The sequence below is a fragment of the Oncorhynchus mykiss genome, chromosome 7, assembly GCF_057628025.1.
Source record: "Oncorhynchus mykiss isolate SJ-2025 chromosome 7, ASM5762802v1, whole genome shotgun sequence".
NCBI lineage: Eukaryota > Metazoa > Chordata > Actinopteri > Salmoniformes > Salmonidae > Oncorhynchus > Oncorhynchus mykiss.
In genome coordinates, this window is record NC_143028.1 from 323963 (window position 1) to 340556 (window position 16594).

The 16594-nt window shown below is 42.5% G+C and overlaps 2 protein-coding genes across 53 annotated transcripts in view; both read left to right on the forward strand.

The window, feature by feature from the left end:
• LOC110496979 (R3H domain-containing protein 1) overlaps positions 1-3404 on the forward strand; it is a 50775-nt gene extending 47371 nt beyond the window's left edge. For all 50 annotated transcript variants that reach the window (XM_090239536.1, XM_090239526.1, XM_090239560.1 and 47 more), the window contains one exon: positions 1071-3404. In XM_090239536.1, the coding sequence (XP_090095662.1) occupies positions 1071-1498 (428 nt within the window). In that variant the 3' untranslated portion in view covers positions 1499-3404. The remainder of the gene's footprint in view (positions 1-1070) is intronic.
• A 665-nt stretch (positions 3405-4069) lies between these two features.
• LOC110495395 (uncharacterized) lies at positions 4070-8930 on the forward strand. 3 transcript variants are annotated; one of them, XM_090239579.1, is made up of 4 exons: positions 4070-4458; positions 6253-6445; positions 6541-6632; positions 6765-8930. In XM_090239579.1, exons 2-4 carry the CDS (start codon positions 6256-6258, stop codon positions 8619-8621), a joined length of 2139 nt encoding a protein of 712 aa, XP_090095705.1. In that variant the 5' UTR covers positions 4070-4458; positions 6253-6255; the 3' UTR covers positions 8622-8930. The 3 variants fall into 3 exon arrangements, with proteins under 3 accessions (XP_090095705.1, XP_090095703.1, XP_090095704.1); XM_090239577.1 differs by lacking the exon at positions 4070-4458 and adding an exon at positions 4695-5443; XM_090239578.1 differs by lacking the exon at positions 4070-4458 and adding an exon at positions 5146-5535.
• The last annotated feature ends 7664 nt before the right edge of the window (positions 8931-16594 follow it).

Here is a 16594-nt window from a genome sequence, read left to right on the forward strand (position 1 = left end):
GAATTCTAAATCAATCACAGACAGTGTCACTAGCAAAGTACCATCACACTACCTTCTTCACGGTGGCAACCACACATGTGGAGATCATCCGTTCACCTACTCTACGTCTCAAAAACCAATAATCTCCAGTTTGGATAATGTTCATAGCTCATGTTTCTTGGACCAAGCAAGTATGTTCTTTATTGGCTGACCTTCATGTCTTAAAGTAATGATGGACTGTTGTTGCTCTTTGCTTATTTGAGCTGTTCTTGCCATAACATGAACTTTGGTATTTTACCAAATAGGGCTATCTTCTGTATACCACCCCTACCATGTCACAACGAAACTGATTGGCTCTAACGCATTAAGAAGGAAAGAAATTCCACAAATTAACTTTCAAAAAGGCACACCTGTTAATTGAAATGCATTCCAGCTCATGAAGCTGGTTGAGAGAATGCCAAGAGTGTGCAAAGCTGTCATCAAGGCAAAGGGTGGCTACTTTGAAGAATCTCAAATATAACATGTATTTTGATTTGTTTAACACTTTCTTTGGTAACTACAAGATTCTATATGTGTTATTTCATAGTGTTGATGTCTTCACTATTATTCTACAATGTAGAAAATAGTAAAAAATAAAGAAAAACCCTTGAATGAGTCGGTGTGTCCAAACTTTTGACTGGTACTGAATGTGTATATATATTCTCATTATAAACCACTTGCTGTGCACTGAAGGACCATACAGGAGTGTATTTGTTCATGTAAGAAGAAGAATTTATAGACTAGGCAGAATTCACACCTGGCTAAATAAATGAACTGGTGTATCTAGGTGTTGGGGAATATAATTATTCTCTCACATACTGGATTGGATTCCACACAGCAAGATTTTATTTTAGGAGGAAAAATGATCCGTATTGAAATCACTCTAGTAGTGTTTATTGGTCCACAATTACTCCCCAAAAACAGCTAAACTAAATGTCATCCCTGTTGCCACTAGAGATGAACAGCTTCCGTTGGTCTCCATGCAGGAAGTGGTAAAAGATCATGTTGTCAATAACTGACCTGCTGAATCAATCAATTATCTCTCTGTGCAGTGAACGGTGGAGTCCTGGAGGTGCTGGAGCTACCAGAGGGCATCAGTCGTACGGAGGCAGACTCTCTCCTGGGGGAACTGTACAGAGGAGGGGCCATGATCAAGTGGTTGTCTGAGACCCAACAGCACCAACACCAGTCTGGTGAAACCCTGCTGAAGCACTGTGGGGCTGGGGGGGACAGTAACAACGGTGACACAAACACTGACACTACTTCCTGTTCCAAACCCCCCAGTAGTAACCATAACGACCTGGCGTCCACCTACACCATCCTGGCTGTGTTTCCCTCCAGGTACGCAGCTCAGAACGCCTTGCTCAGACACAGTGGCCCTGCCGGCCCTGGGCCCCTTCTTACCACCACGTTCAAACTCAGAACTAGCAAGAGACACTCTGATGAGTTTCACAACCAGGAGAGGACCACCTCTCAATAGCAGGGTGGGGTGCTGTGGCCAGCCAACCAGGAGAGGACCTCCTCTCAATAGCAGGGTGGGGTGCTGTAGCCAGCCAACCAGGAGAGGACTTGCTCTCAAAAGCAGGGTGGGGTGCTGTAGCCAGCCAACCAGGAGAGGACCACCTCTCAAAAGCAGGGTGGGGTGCTGTAGCCAGCCAACCTGGAGAGGACTTGCTCTCAATAGCAGGGTGGGGTGCTGTAGCCAGCCAACCAGGAGAGGACTTGCTCTCAATAGCAGGGTGGGGTGCTGTAGCCAGCCAACCTGGAGAGGACTTGCTCTCAATAGCAGGGTGGGGTGCTGTAGCCAGCCAACCAGGAGAGGACCACCTCTCAATAGCAGGGTGGGGTGATATGTTACTAGGGCCCCTGAGAGGTTGTTCTAGGGGCTCCCACGGGCTGCTATGAGGGGCTGCCGGTCACGGGCCTTCGCCATGGCCCCTCCACCCCACCACCACCTCCACTGCTGCCATCGGCCAACCAATCAGACACCCCTCTTCTGCAAGCATCACTCACTAGTCTCCACTCCCCACCGGACTGACTGACAGGCAGACTGATGGAGTATCACTCGGTTGGCATTATCTAACAGCTTCTTCACTTGAGTTGTAGAGGCTTTCTGGGAATGTGTTAATGCCTTTGGGAACGTTCTCTACTTTTTGAGATGAAAATGTGTAAAAAAGGATCGGACAACACACCAATGTTGAAACACAAAGACACAGACAGAAAAACAGGAAGTTCCAAAAGTGTCATATTTTATTTGCAGACAGAACGTGGTAAAGGAAGCAGCATGTTTTATTTAGTTTAGTTTTATGTTTGTTAAAAGCTGCAGTCAGAACACCCAAAGCAGGGAGGTACTCATTCATTACAAGAGGATAATATACCAAGTGTCTCTCATTGGACAAGAGTGTTTCTCTTTGGGCCGGATTCTGATTTTGAGATCTGCAACGGATAACTCCAGATTTCAGTTTAAAATGTCCCGTTGATTTACACGAAAGCCTGAGTTGTGCCGGCGTATAATATCAAGTTAGGATTCGGCCCGTAGAGTCAGTCTCCCGTTAGCCAGTTGGTGTGCTGCTACAACAGAAGATTAGTCTTCTAGAACAAGGTTGTGTCCCAAACGGCACCCTATTTCCCTATATAGTGCACTACTTAGGTCCCATAGGGCTGTGGTCTTATGAGCCCTATGGGACCTGGCCTAAAGTAGTGCACTATCTAGCGAATAGGGTTCCATTTGGAACATAGCCCAACAGAATGGTGCCTTCTAACTGGGCTCGGGTGCCACTATCCATCCCTCTCCCCAACACCCCTAAAGACAAGACACCCCATCCAATTCCATTTGTATAAACTCTGACCCACCAATTTCTTTCACAATGAATCATCACTGATATGGTAGCTAAATTATTCTCACTTTTCTACACAGTAAATGGTATCTTTGCACTGGCACAAGGGAGAAATGTTTGTTTTGATAGTGGTTTATCGTTTTTAAGGAAAAGAGGAGAAGAACCTTGGTGCATCTCATTGATGGTTTATTCTATTTGAGCTATTCTAAAATGAATGTCCTTCTCACCAACCTCCTCCAACCCTCTCTGTTCAGTCCACCCATTCCCTGCTTATGTATCAAATGGCATTCCCTATGGGCCCTGGTCAAAAGTAGTGCACTATATAGGGTGGCCAGGCCAAATTCCTTTCATGTTTAGTTCGTTTTACCGTTCGTATCCTATCAGAAGGGTCACTGGAAAAGTGTGCATTATTCACAACACAACCCCCATCACACCCAAACAAATGTCTATTTAAGATGGTTGTTGGTGGTGGATTCAGGAGAGATGTCCAGTCTGCTGGTGCAAGATGTTTTTATTTCTGTTTGAAACCAATAAATGTTTACACCAAAACCATGTGCTTTGTCATTTCAACAACACTCCTGCCGTTTGACAAAATATGAGATTCTTTCTGCTTGCTTCATTACCACCATACAGGTAACTGCCAACATAGTGTCTTCATAGGGTGTTGGGCCACCATGAGCCAGAACTGCTTCAATGCACGTGGCATAGATTATACAAGTGTCGAACTCTGTCGGAGGGATGCAACGCCATTATTCCAACATTTGGTGTTTTGTTGATGGTTGAAAATGCTGTTTCATTCACTTCTCCAGAATCTCCCATAAGTGTTCAATTTGTTCGCTATCTGGTGACAGACTGCCAGATCGTTTTTCATGCTCATCAAACCATTCCGTGACCACTTGTGCATGGGGACATTGTCATCCTAAGGAGGCATAGCCATGGTTACCAAAATAATGACCTGCCCAGCATTTTTTTTTATACACTTTAGCATGATGGGATGTTAATTAAACCACACCTGTGTGGAAGCACCAGCTTTCAATATACTTTGTATCCCTCATTTACTTTAGTGTTTTCATTATTTTGGTAGTTACCTGTATAATTTATCATATTAGCTACAGTAATCGTGTTCTTGTATAAACATTGAATTTAACATGGTTTGTTCTCCATATATCATCATCCAACGTAACATATAAAAGCTCCAGAGAAACGCTACCTTCAATATTGTGGTTGTCATCCTACAAGGAGAATGTGATATATTTTTGTTTCTTGTACCGATAGTATGAACCGAATTTCAAGATTGGATCGACAGTGCCCACTGGTGGACTTGTTGTTATTACTTTTTCACTACCCCAGATGCTCAACTCGGTGGAAAATCTGTCTTTCTCCAGTAGGTGGCGTATGTTCATTGTTTCGCGCATCAAGCAAACTATAATTTGTATGGAGATGTGCGTTTACACATGTTGACCATACTTGCTACAAAGTTACAGAACGCTAAACCAACAACTACACAAACTGAAATTGGATACATTGTAAACGCAGGTTCAACGAGAAAAAAAACTTGGCTGGCTAAGAGACATTTTTTTGGAGCATCTGATGACCTAACGTGGTGAGTGATGAACATGAACTTCTCTGGTCGCTGTACTGTTCTGTCAAATCCTCCCACATGTTTCTAGTATGACCAGCGGTTTTCAGTAACAAGTATTTATTTATTTATTCAGTTGACATATTGGCAGGTTTGATAGCTTCTAGCGTAGTGTTTTTATATGCAATGCGATCTCCTCGTAACAGTCAGTGTTCACGGGTGTCCTGACGAGAAGGAAAACTTTTATAACTATGTCAGGCAAAGTCGGGCATTATCAGCTCATTGTTATGGATGTATCTTAATGAGTTGAACAGCTAACAAGTTACTTTGCTGTTATTCTGTCTGCAGACTAGGTCGTGATTGTGTTCGTCGTAGCTGGCTGGCAAACAAGAAATAGTAACGTTATGGCAACGGAGCATAAGGACGAACGACTGGGTCGCGTCTCTAGCAACCAACATATGAGAAAGTATGAATTCGCTTATATAAATGAAAATATAAACGAAACAAATTTTATTTCAACCGGTAAATATGTGCTTCGTATTGTTTTCTTTGGCAACTGTGGTATAAGCGGGATAAACAGCTTAAACAAACGCAACGGAATAAACGTTATTCTTGGTGCGGAGGTGGTGACTGTGTGTAGCCGTAGTTGGCTCGGAGGCGTTTACGTATCCTTACGTATCCACCAATCCACAGAACGGATAGGCGGGAGCTAGACAGCCGGCGGTGGCGCGTTGGGCGGAGAGACCTGTAATTATCTTGTTATGCAGCGATCAAAACAACTGGGAACTGGGACTTCAGTGAGTTTTAAACAAGATCACTGACCTCATGATTTGATATCGTATTTTTCAGAGATCCCAGTTGTTTTGAACTCGGCATCAGTATGTCTATAATTATTGAGTAGACGCAGGTCTAGCATCCGCGTATCCACCTGAAATCCATAAAGCAGAAATGCTAAACTGACCTTAGATCAGGCATTCTACTCCGATTCACACATCGAAACCGAAACAAGGTAAATGCGTTTGGTTTTTATATTGTCAATGGCAGTCGACATATACTACATCTCGCTCTGAGTTGAAATTAGTGTTGTTTAAACTGAAACGGGTAAGTTCTACTTCATGCATGATAGATCCAGTTTTCTGCTAAGTTATGGCATGATTTAGGGTGCGTTCGTAAATTCACTCTGGCTATCTACTCCGATTTCAGAGCACTCTCGTCTGAGTGCCAGAACGAACGCTCAACACCGGTTAAATATGACCGGTGTCAGTCAACGTCAAAATATTTTTTTTTGCCAGCAGCACAGTTACAGTCACCAATGCTCTAGATAACATGACAACCGCCTAACCAGCTCTGCTAAGTTGAGTAAAATGGTCAGAGTGATTCTTGTCTGGACGTAGCTAGCAAGCTAGCTAACTTTAGCCAGTTAGCTTGGGTGCGTGACTGCCGTTGTGTGGTCATAACGCTCGGATCAACCCCACTCCTGACCAGAGCCTCCAGTGTGGCTCTAAACGCGCATAGAGCAAAACGCTTTGAATTTACGAACGCCCAGAGGCCACTCAGACACTCCAGAGTGAATTTACGAACACCCAGAGGCCAATCAGACACTCCAGAGTGAATTTACGAATACCCAGAGGCCAATCAGACACTCCAGAGTGAATTTACGAACACCCAGAGGCCAATCAGATGCTCCAGAGTGAATTTACGAACACCCAGAGGCCACTCAGACACTCCAGAGTGAATTTATGAACACCTAGAGGACATAGTCATAGATAGGCTAAACCTCCACATGACCATGGTTTATTTGCATACCATTCATTCTAGGTGATGAACCTCTCAGAGGAGAACAGGACGGTCGTGGTCTCTGGTGTACCAGACACACTGTCCAGCAGCCGCATGGCAGACAAACTGGTTATTCACTTCCAGAGCTCCAGAAGCCACGGAGGAGATGTAGAAAACATCAAGTACCCGACCAGCTTCAAGGGGGTGGCTTTTGTTACATTTGAAAACACCAGAGGTAACAGAAATACTGTAACAAAAGTGTTCTTCGCTGGGATGTAGTTTTGTTACATATATGCCTATAGATCATAACAAAAAAATTTATTGTAACAGATGCTGAAATGGTAATCAGAAAGAAGCAGATAATGTGTGACAAGGAGTTCCCCCAAGACTACCCTATCACTGTCTTCAAATTCACCCAAGACGTGAGTACAGTCAAGCAATCAGATCAATCAACAGTAAATCAATACAGTAAATGTTTCTATTCCAGCATGGAAGGAACAGTAGCACACAGTCCAGTACACATACTGACTGATCCTATATTCATCATGTCATAGGTGTTGTTCTACGTGAACGCTAAAGTGGACCTGTCAATCTTCGGTGACGAGGAACAGCAGGAGACCGTGATCCAAAGCTTGCAGTCTGCTCACAGATCAGTGAGGATCTGCCTTCTACCCAGCCAGGAGGGTAAAGCTTCAGTGGAGGGACCCTTCTCTGCCATCAGGGACCTGAGAGAGGACCTGCTCCAGCAGGCCACTGCCAGCAGCAGCGGTCACCCAGGGGAGAAGCACGGGGCTCCATGGAGCTCTGGTTACTCCCTGACCTCAGTGGCAGCAGGGAATGGGGTATCCCAGGTCAGCATCAGTCACCCAGGGGAGAAGCACAGGGCTCCATCGAGCTCTGGTTACTCCCTGACCTCAGTGGCAGCAGGGAATGGCGTATCCCAGGTCAGCAGCAGTCATGCCTGGGAAAAGCACAGAGCTCCATCTCCATCAAGCCATGATCATTCCCTGAGCTCTGTGGTAGCAGAGAGTAGGTCTTCCAGGGTCAGATCTGGTGATGGTGCTGAGGTGGACTTCCGGGTCAGCCGTTACACCTGGGAGAAGAAGAACAGGGCAGCTCCATCAAGCGCTGATCAATCTCTGTCAAGTTCTGTGGCAGGAGGGAGTGGGGCTTCTACAATAAATCAATCCTTGGAAAAGCACTGCAGTGCAGCTCCGTCAAGCGCTGATCAATCTCTGAGCTCCATGGCATCAGGGAGTGGGGAATCCAAGGTCCTCAGCAGCAGTCACACATTAGAGAAGTACATCACTCCATCAAGCTCTGATCAATCTCTGAGCTCCATGGCATCAGGGAGTGGGGAATCCAAGGTCCTCAGCAGCAGTCACACATTAGAGAAGTACATCACTCCATCAAGCTCTGATTCTCTGAGCTCCATGGCATCAGGGAGTGGGGAATCCAAGTTCCTCAGCAGCAGTCACACATTAGAGAAGTACATCGCTCCATCAAGCTCTGATCAATCTCTGAGCTCCATGGCATCAGGGAGTGGGGAATCCAAGGTCCTCGGCAGCAGTCACACATTAGAGAAGTACATCACTCCGTCAAGCTCTGATCAATCTCTGAGCTCCATGGCATCAGGGAGTGGGGAATCCAAGGTCCTCAGCAGCAGTCACACATTAGAGAAGTACATCGCTCCATCAAGCTCTGATTCTCTGAGCTCCATGGCACCAGGGAGTGGGGAATCCAAGTTCCTCAGCAGCAGTCACACATTAGAGAAGTACATCGCTCCATCAAGCGCTGATCAATCTCTGAGCTCCATGGCACCAGGGAGTGGAGAATCCAAGGTCCTCAGCAGCAGTCACACATTAGAGAAGTACATCGCTCCATCAAGCTCTGATCAATCTCTGTCAAGCCCAGTGGCAGCAGGAACTTCCAAGGTCAGCTCAGGTGGTGATGTTGACATGGAAGAGGAGTCCACGTGGGTGGACACAAACCTATTTCTTTACATTCAGAGATTTTCTAAAGACCAGTTTGACCAATGCTTTAGGAACCACGGTGTGTCAGCTGTGTTCGGTGACAATGACGTGGCCGACCTGACTCTGATATCGCTGAGAGGAGGACGCGACAGCAAGGGTCTCTCTGAAGTCCAACTGACCATATCAGAGCTGACTGATTTGGTCGCTGTGTGGCAGTCAACCCTGAGAATCCACACGATAGACTACAGAAGGCAGGACCTGCGTGAGAGACAGAGGCTGCTGCAGATCTGTGCCGAGGTGAACACCCTTTATGAAGACGTTCTGTACGTGCAGAAGGAGCTCGGTGTCCGGGTCATCGGTCCCTCTGTTTCCAGTCATCTCTTTACTGAGTGGGTGAAGGATCGAATGGATCAACCGGATAAAGAGGTCTTCTTGTAGTGGTGGTCAGAATGTGGATCATTTTACCGTTCTGCAATAGCAGCTAGTGCACGAAGAGCTTTTTTTGCGCGGTATATATTGATAGCACTGTGAGATGTTTTCAAGAGATTTCTGTGACAACTAAATAGAATTGAGTTTGTGTTATTTGCTGTGTCTCAACAAGGATGCTGTTTTGTGTCAAGCTAGCCATGAGGGCATAACTAGTTATAATAGACTAGAAACTACATGTTAATGAGTCAACACTAGAGGGTGCTGTTGTACCGAATATACACAATTTGTTCCATTAAATAAATTATTTCTGTGTCCTGACTGTCGATCCACCTGTGTATTTATTTGGGGCTGTAAGCCGCCACCTCAGCTGAGATCATGCATGGGACAAATGAACTGTGTCATCAAGGCCAATATCTCCTGTCCCAACCATGATTGACTAAGTACAGTACCAGTCAAAAGTTTGGACATGCCTTTTTTCTACATTGTAGAGTAATAGTGAAGACATCAAAACTATGAAATAACACATATGGAATAATGTAGTAACCAAAAAAGTGTTAAACAAATCAAAATATATTTTATATTTGCGTTTCTTCAAAGTACCCACCCGCCAGGTCGCTGTTGTAAATGAGAACTTGTTCTCAAATAGTCTACCTGGTTAAATAAAGGTGAAATAAAACTTCTTTTTTTAAAAATGTTTATTACCTTGACGACAGCTTTGCACATTCTTGGCATTCTCTCAACCAGCTTCATGAGGTAGTCATCTAGAATGCATTTCAATTAACAGGTGCCTTGTTAAAAGTTAATTTGTGGAATTTCTGTCCTTCGTAATGCGTTTGAGCCAATCAGTTGTGTTGTGACAAAGTAGTGGTGGTATACAGAAGATAGCCCTATTTGGTACAATACCAAGTCCATATTATGGCAAGAACAGCTCAAATAAGCAAATAGGAACGACAGTCCATCATTACTTTAAGATATGAAGGTCAGTCAATCTGGAAAATGTAAGAATTTTGAAAGTTCAGCTGCAAAAACCATCAAGAGCTATGATGAAACTGGCTCTCATGAAGACCGCCACAGGAGAGTCTACTGTAGAGGTTAAGGTCATTAGTTACAGTAACTGCACCTCAGATTGCAGCCCAAATAAATGCTTCACAGACTTCAAGTAAGAAACACATCTCAACATCAACTGTTCAGAGGAGACTGCGTGAATTAGGCCTTCATGGAAGAATTGCTGCAAAGAAACCACTACTAAAGGACAACAATAAGAAGAAGAGACTTGCTTGGGCCAAGAAATATGAGCAATGGACATTAGACCTTGGAAATCTGTTGTTTGGTCTGATGAGTCCAAATGTGAGATTTTTGGTTCCAACCGCCATGTCTTTCTGAGACGCAGAGTAGGTGAACGGATGATCTCTGCATGTGTGGTTCCCACTGTGAAGTGTGGAGGTGTGACGGCTGGGGGTGCTTTGGCTGGTGACACTGTCAGTTATGTATTTAGAATTCATGGCACACTTAACCGGCATGGCTACCTCAGCATTCTGCAGCGATACGCCATCCCATCTGGTTTTCACTTATTGGGACTATCATTTTTTTTCAGTAGGACAATAGCCCAACACATCTCCAGGCTGTGTAAGGGCTATTTGAACAAGAAGGAGAGTGATGGATTGCTGCATCAGATGACCTGGCCTCCACAATCACCCGATCTCAATGGAGTTTAATTAGTTTGGGATGAATGGGACCGCAGAGTGAAGGAAAAGCAGCCAACAAGTGCTCAGCATATGTGGGAACTCCTTCAAGACTGTTGGACAAGCATTCCAGGTGAAGCTGGTTGAGAGAATGCCAAGAATGTGCCAAGCTGTCATCAAGGAAAGGGTGGCTGCTTTGAAGAATATAAAATATATGTTGATTTGTTTTACACTTTCTTTTGGTTACTACATGATTTCATATGTGTTTTTTCATAGTGTTGATGTATTCACTATTATTCTACAATGTAGAAAATAGTAAAAATCCTTGAATGAGTAGGTGTGTCCAAACTTTTGACTGGTACTGTATGTCATCAAGGCTAATATCTTTCGTCCCAATCTCATAACTATGCACAGTGCATTCGGAAAGTATTCAGACCCCTTGACTTTTTCCATATTTTGTTACGTTACAGCCTTATTCTAAAATGTATTCATATTTTTTTTTTTTTTATCGTCAATCTACACACAATACCCCATAATGACAAAGCAAAAACTAGTTTGTAGAAATACCCATTTAAATAAGTATTCAGACCCTTTACTCAGTACTTTGTTGAAACACCTTTGGCAGCGATTATAGCCTTTTTGGGTATGACGCTACAAGCTTGGCATACACATTCAGAGACTTGTCCCGAAGCAACTCCTGCGTTGTCTTGTCTGTTTGCTTTGGGTCGTTGTCCTGTTGGAAGGTGAACTTTTGCCCCAGTCTGAGATCCTGAGCTTTCTGGAGCAGGTTTTCATAAAGGATCTCTCTGTACTTTGCTCCGTTCATCTTTCCTTGGATCCTGACTAGTCTCCCAGTCCCTGCCGCTGAAAAGCATCCCCACAGCATGATGCTGCCACCACCATGCTTCACAGTAGGAATGGTGCCAGGTCTCCTCCAGACATGACACTTGGCATTCAGGCCAAAGTGTTCAATCTTGTTTCTCATGGTCTGAGAGTCCTTTAGGTGCCTTTTGGCAAACTCCAAGCGGGCTGCGATGTGCCTTTTACTGAGGAGTGGCCACTCTACAGAGATGCTTGTCCTTCTGAAAGGTTCTCTCATCTCCACAGAGGAACTCTGGAGCACTTTCAGGGTGACCATCATTTTTTTTGGTCACCTTCCTGACCAAAGGCCTTTCTCCCCCAATTGCTCCATTTGGCCGGGCGACCAGCTCTAGATGGAGGCCACTGTGTTCTTGGGGACCTTCAATGCTGCAGAAATGTTTTGGTACCCTTCCCCAGATCTGTGCCTCGACACAATCCTGTCTCTGAGCTCTACGGACAATTCCTTCGACCTCAAGGCTTGGTTTTTGCTCTGACATGCACTGCCAACTGTGGGACCTTATATAGACAGGTGTGTGACTTTCCAAATCATGTCCAACCAATTGAATTTACCACAGGTGGACTCCAGTCAAGTTGTAAAAACATCTCAAGGATGATCAGTGGAAACAGGATGAACCTGAGCTCAATTTCAAGTCTCATAGCAAAGGGTCTGAATACTTATGTGAATAAAATATATATATTTTTTTTTATATAGAAATGTGAGAACATTTCTAAAAACCTGTTTTTGCAGTGTCATTGTGGGTTGTTGTGTGTAGATTGATGATGAAAATGTCAATTTTGATGAAAAAATAAATTTTATAATAAACCTTTAATGTAGCAAAATGTGGAAAAAGTCAAGGGGTATGAATACTTTCCGAATGCACTTTACAGTATGTCATCATGGCCAATATCTCCCATCCCAACCTCATGATTAACTATGTCATCATGGCCAATATCTCCCATCCCAACCTCATGATTAACTATGTCATCATGGCCAATATCTCCCATCCCAACCTCATGATTAACTATGTCATCATGGCCAATATCTTCAATCCCAACCTCATGATTAACTATGTCATCATGGCCAATATCTCCCATCCCAACCTCATGATTAACTATGTCATCATGGCCAATATCTCCCATCCCAACCTCATGATTAACTATGTCATCATGGCCAATATCTCCCATCCCAACCTCATGATTAACTATGTCATCATGGCCAATATCTCCCATCCCAACCTCATGATTAACTATGTCATCATGGCCAATATCTCCCATCCCAACCTCATGATTAACTATGTCATCATGGCCAATATCTCCCATCCCAACCTCATGATTAACTATGTCATCATGGCCAATATCTCCCATCCCAACCTCATGATTAACTATGTCATCATGGCCAATATCTCCCATCCCAACCTCATGATTAACTATGTCATCATGGCCAATATCTCCCATCCCAACCTCATGATTAACTATGTCATCATGGCCAATATCTCCCATCCCAACCTCATGATTAACTATGTCATCAAGGCCAATATATCCCATCCCAACCTCATGATTAACTATGTCATCAAGGCCAATATATCCCATCCCAACCTCATGATTAACTATGTCATCATGGCCAATATCTCCCATCCAACCTCATGATTAACTATGTCATCAAGGCCAATATCTCCCATCCCAACCTCATGATTAACTATGTCATCATGGCCAATATCTCCCATCCCAACCTCATGATTAACTATGTCATCAAGGCCAATATATCCCATCCCAACCTCGTGATTTTGTGTGGTTCTCCTCTCATGCAACAGGCCAGATCTCTGTCCCTTTGGACATTTCTTTCATGCTTGTTTTCATTTTGTGGTCATCTGGTATCAGAGCACGTTATGGAACGGGTCAACACAAGGCGGACAAAATGTTTATTATTTTCATGTACAACCTCTTTCTGGGCTTAGTTGTAGTCAATTAGCAGTGTGCAAATTATTTCAATTATGTTCCGACCATCCGCTCTGACCCGAAATGGTCCCGCTGCTGAATCTAGTTGCCTACCCCTGTCATATAAGATCAACTATGATTTGCTTTCATACACAAATGGCATCTTCTTCCACACAGGGGTTCACCCAATGATGATTTAATGGGCAGGCTAGGCAGCCAGGCTAAAGTCTAGGAACACAGTAACGTGTTTTGTCATTCTACACCAAGCTTTGTTCTTGGTACAATGTTTTTCCCTTACACAGCAGTTTCATTTGTTTTTGGCAGCTGTTCTTTAAACATGTTGCTAGTGGTGATTTTAATACATTCCCAATTGAACCCGTCCCTTAATTAAGAAGACAAGCTCATAACTAATACCTCTGAAGTCATTCAAATAGCAGATGCTTGACCCAGCAATCCTCATTATTACTGCTGTTGATTAATAGATATATTTCAGGTCAGTATTTGTATAATTTTAATCTGTAGGCAATGTTCTCTACACAACCGTGTCTGGTACAGTGTGGTTCATTTGGGATCTTTGGCATTCCCACCAAGGTCCATGACTATGTTTGGAATCTTTATTTCTCCCTCAAAAAGGACAAGTGGACCAATTATAACGTTTGTACTATGGGGGATAGTAGATTGACAGAAGCTAGTGTTTTTTCTGTTGGTTAGGCCTACTCGTCTGGTTGGCCGATGAAAGTACATGTGGACAGTTCTTCTAGCATCTTCAATATGAACGCAGTTGCGTCGCCGATGTGTCTGTCTGCACTTGTAGCTGAGATACCTGTGAGAAGGATCTGATCACTTGATGCTAATTGGCTCATAAGAATCTCTCTGAGAGAGCCATCTGAGGGAGCACACTTTGTAGCACGCAGCCTGGTGAAGGGAATTATAATGATTATATTCAGGGGCACAATGGTCACTGGCCGCAGAAGGCAAGGATTCTTTCTTTTAGGGGGGGCATTCCCACCACGCAAGGGGGAAGCCGCCGGGAGATTCAAGGCATTATCAAGTGCTTGTCAAATTGTGAATGAGAGACTGATGAAGTGTGTACAGCTTGCGCAAGAAACCAAGTGGAGCTCAAGCCTTTCATGTGACTGTTTTCAAATCCTCATTAGAGTCGTGTCATGCAGCCTTAAGAATGTATTAAAAGTCTTTGTTAACCTCTCAACACAGCATGCACACTCCCTCAGAAACTGTTTGGCGAAAACATTCATATTTGTTCAATTGTATTCTTCATACTATAAAATAATGCCACAGAATTCTAAGAGCATTTTGTCTGCTAAAGGAACCAGTGTAGCCCACAGCCATATGGCATAGCCAGATCAGGGCCTAACATAAGGACAACTCAGAGTCTGCTATTCTGTTCTTCTGAAATATCATGTTTCTTTAGACCTGTCTAAGATAAATCATGGATTTATTGTGATGGTGTAGGCTATATTACAAGGATTTATTGTGATGGTGTAGGCTATATTACATGGATTTATTGTGATGGTGTAGGCTATATTACATGGATTTATTGTGATGGTGTAGGCTATATTACATGGATTTATTGTGATGGTGTAGGCTATATTACATGGATTTATTGTGATGGTGTAGGCTATATTACATGGATTTATTGTGATGGTGTAGGCTATATTACATGGATTTATTGTGATGGTGTAGGCTATATTATATGGATTTATTGTGATGGTGGAGGCTATATTATATGGATTTATTGTGATGGTGTAGGCTATATTATATGGATTTATTGTGATGGTGTAGGCTATATTATATGGATTTATTGTGATGGTGTAGGCTATATTATATGGATTTATTGTGATGGTGTAGGCTATATTACATGGATTTATTGTGATGGTGTAGGCTATATTACATGGATTTATTGTGATGGTGTAGGCTATATTATAGGGATTTATTGTGATGGTGTAGGCTATATTACATGGATTTATTGTGATGGTGTAGGCTATATTACATGGATTTATTGTGATGGTGTAGGCTATATTATATGGATTTATTGTGATGGTGTAGGCTATATTATATGGATTTATTGTGATGGTGTAGGCTATATTACATGGATTTATTGTGATGGTGTAGGCTATATTACATGGATTTATTGTGATGGTGTAGGCTATATTATATGGATTTATTGTGATGGTGTAGGCTATATTACATGGATTTATTGTGATGGTGTAGGCTATATTATATGGATTTTTTGTGATGGTGTAGGCTATATTACATGGATTTATTGTGATGGTGTAGGCTATATTACATGGATTTATTGTGATGGTGTAGGCTATATTACATGGATTTATTGTGATGGTGTAGGCTATATTATATGGATTTATTGTGATGGTGTAGGCTATATTATATGGATTTATTGTGATGGTGTAGGCTATATTATATGGATTTATTGTGATGGTGGAGGCTATATTACATGGATTTATTGTGATGGTGTAGGCTATATTATATGGATTTATTGTGATGGTGTAGGCTATATTACATGGATTTATTGTGATGGTGTAGGCTATATTACATGGATTTATTGTGATGGTGGAGGCTATATTACATGGATTTATTGTGATGGTGTAGGCTATATTATATGGATTTATTGTGATGGTGTAGGCTATATTACATGGATTTATTGTGATGGTGTAGGCTATATTATATGGATTTATTGTGATGGTGTAGGCTATATTACATGGATTTATTGTGATGGTGTAGGCTATATTACATGGATTTATTGTGATGGTGTAGGCTATATTATATGGATTTATTGTGATGGTGTAGGCTATATTACATGGATTTATTGTGATGGTGTAGGCTATATTACATGGATTTATTGTGATGGTGTAGGCTATATTACATGGATTTTTTGTGATGGTGTAGGCTATATTACATGGATTTATTGTGATGGTGTAGGCTATATTACATGGATTTATTGTGATGGTGTAGGCTATATTACATGGATTTATTGTGATGGTGTAGGCTATATTACATGGATTTATTGTGATGGTGTAGGCTATATTACATGGATTTATTGTGATGGTGTAGGCTATATTACATGGATTTATTGTGATGGTGTAGGCTATATTATATGGATTTATTGTGATGGTGTAGGCTATATTACATGGATTTATTGTGATGGTGTAGGCTATATTACATGGATTTATTGTGATGGTGTAGGCTATATTATATGGATTTATTGTGATGGTGTAGGCTATATTACATGGATTTATTGTGATGGTGTAGGCTATATTACATGGATTTATTGTGATGGTGTAGGCTATATTACATGGATTTATTGTGATGGTGGAGGCTATATTACATGGATTTATTGTGATGGTGTAGGCTATATTACATGGATTTATTGTGATGGTGTAGGCTATATTACATGGATTTATTGTGATGGTGTAGGCTATATTATATGGATTTATTGTGATGGTGTAGGCTATATTACATGGATTT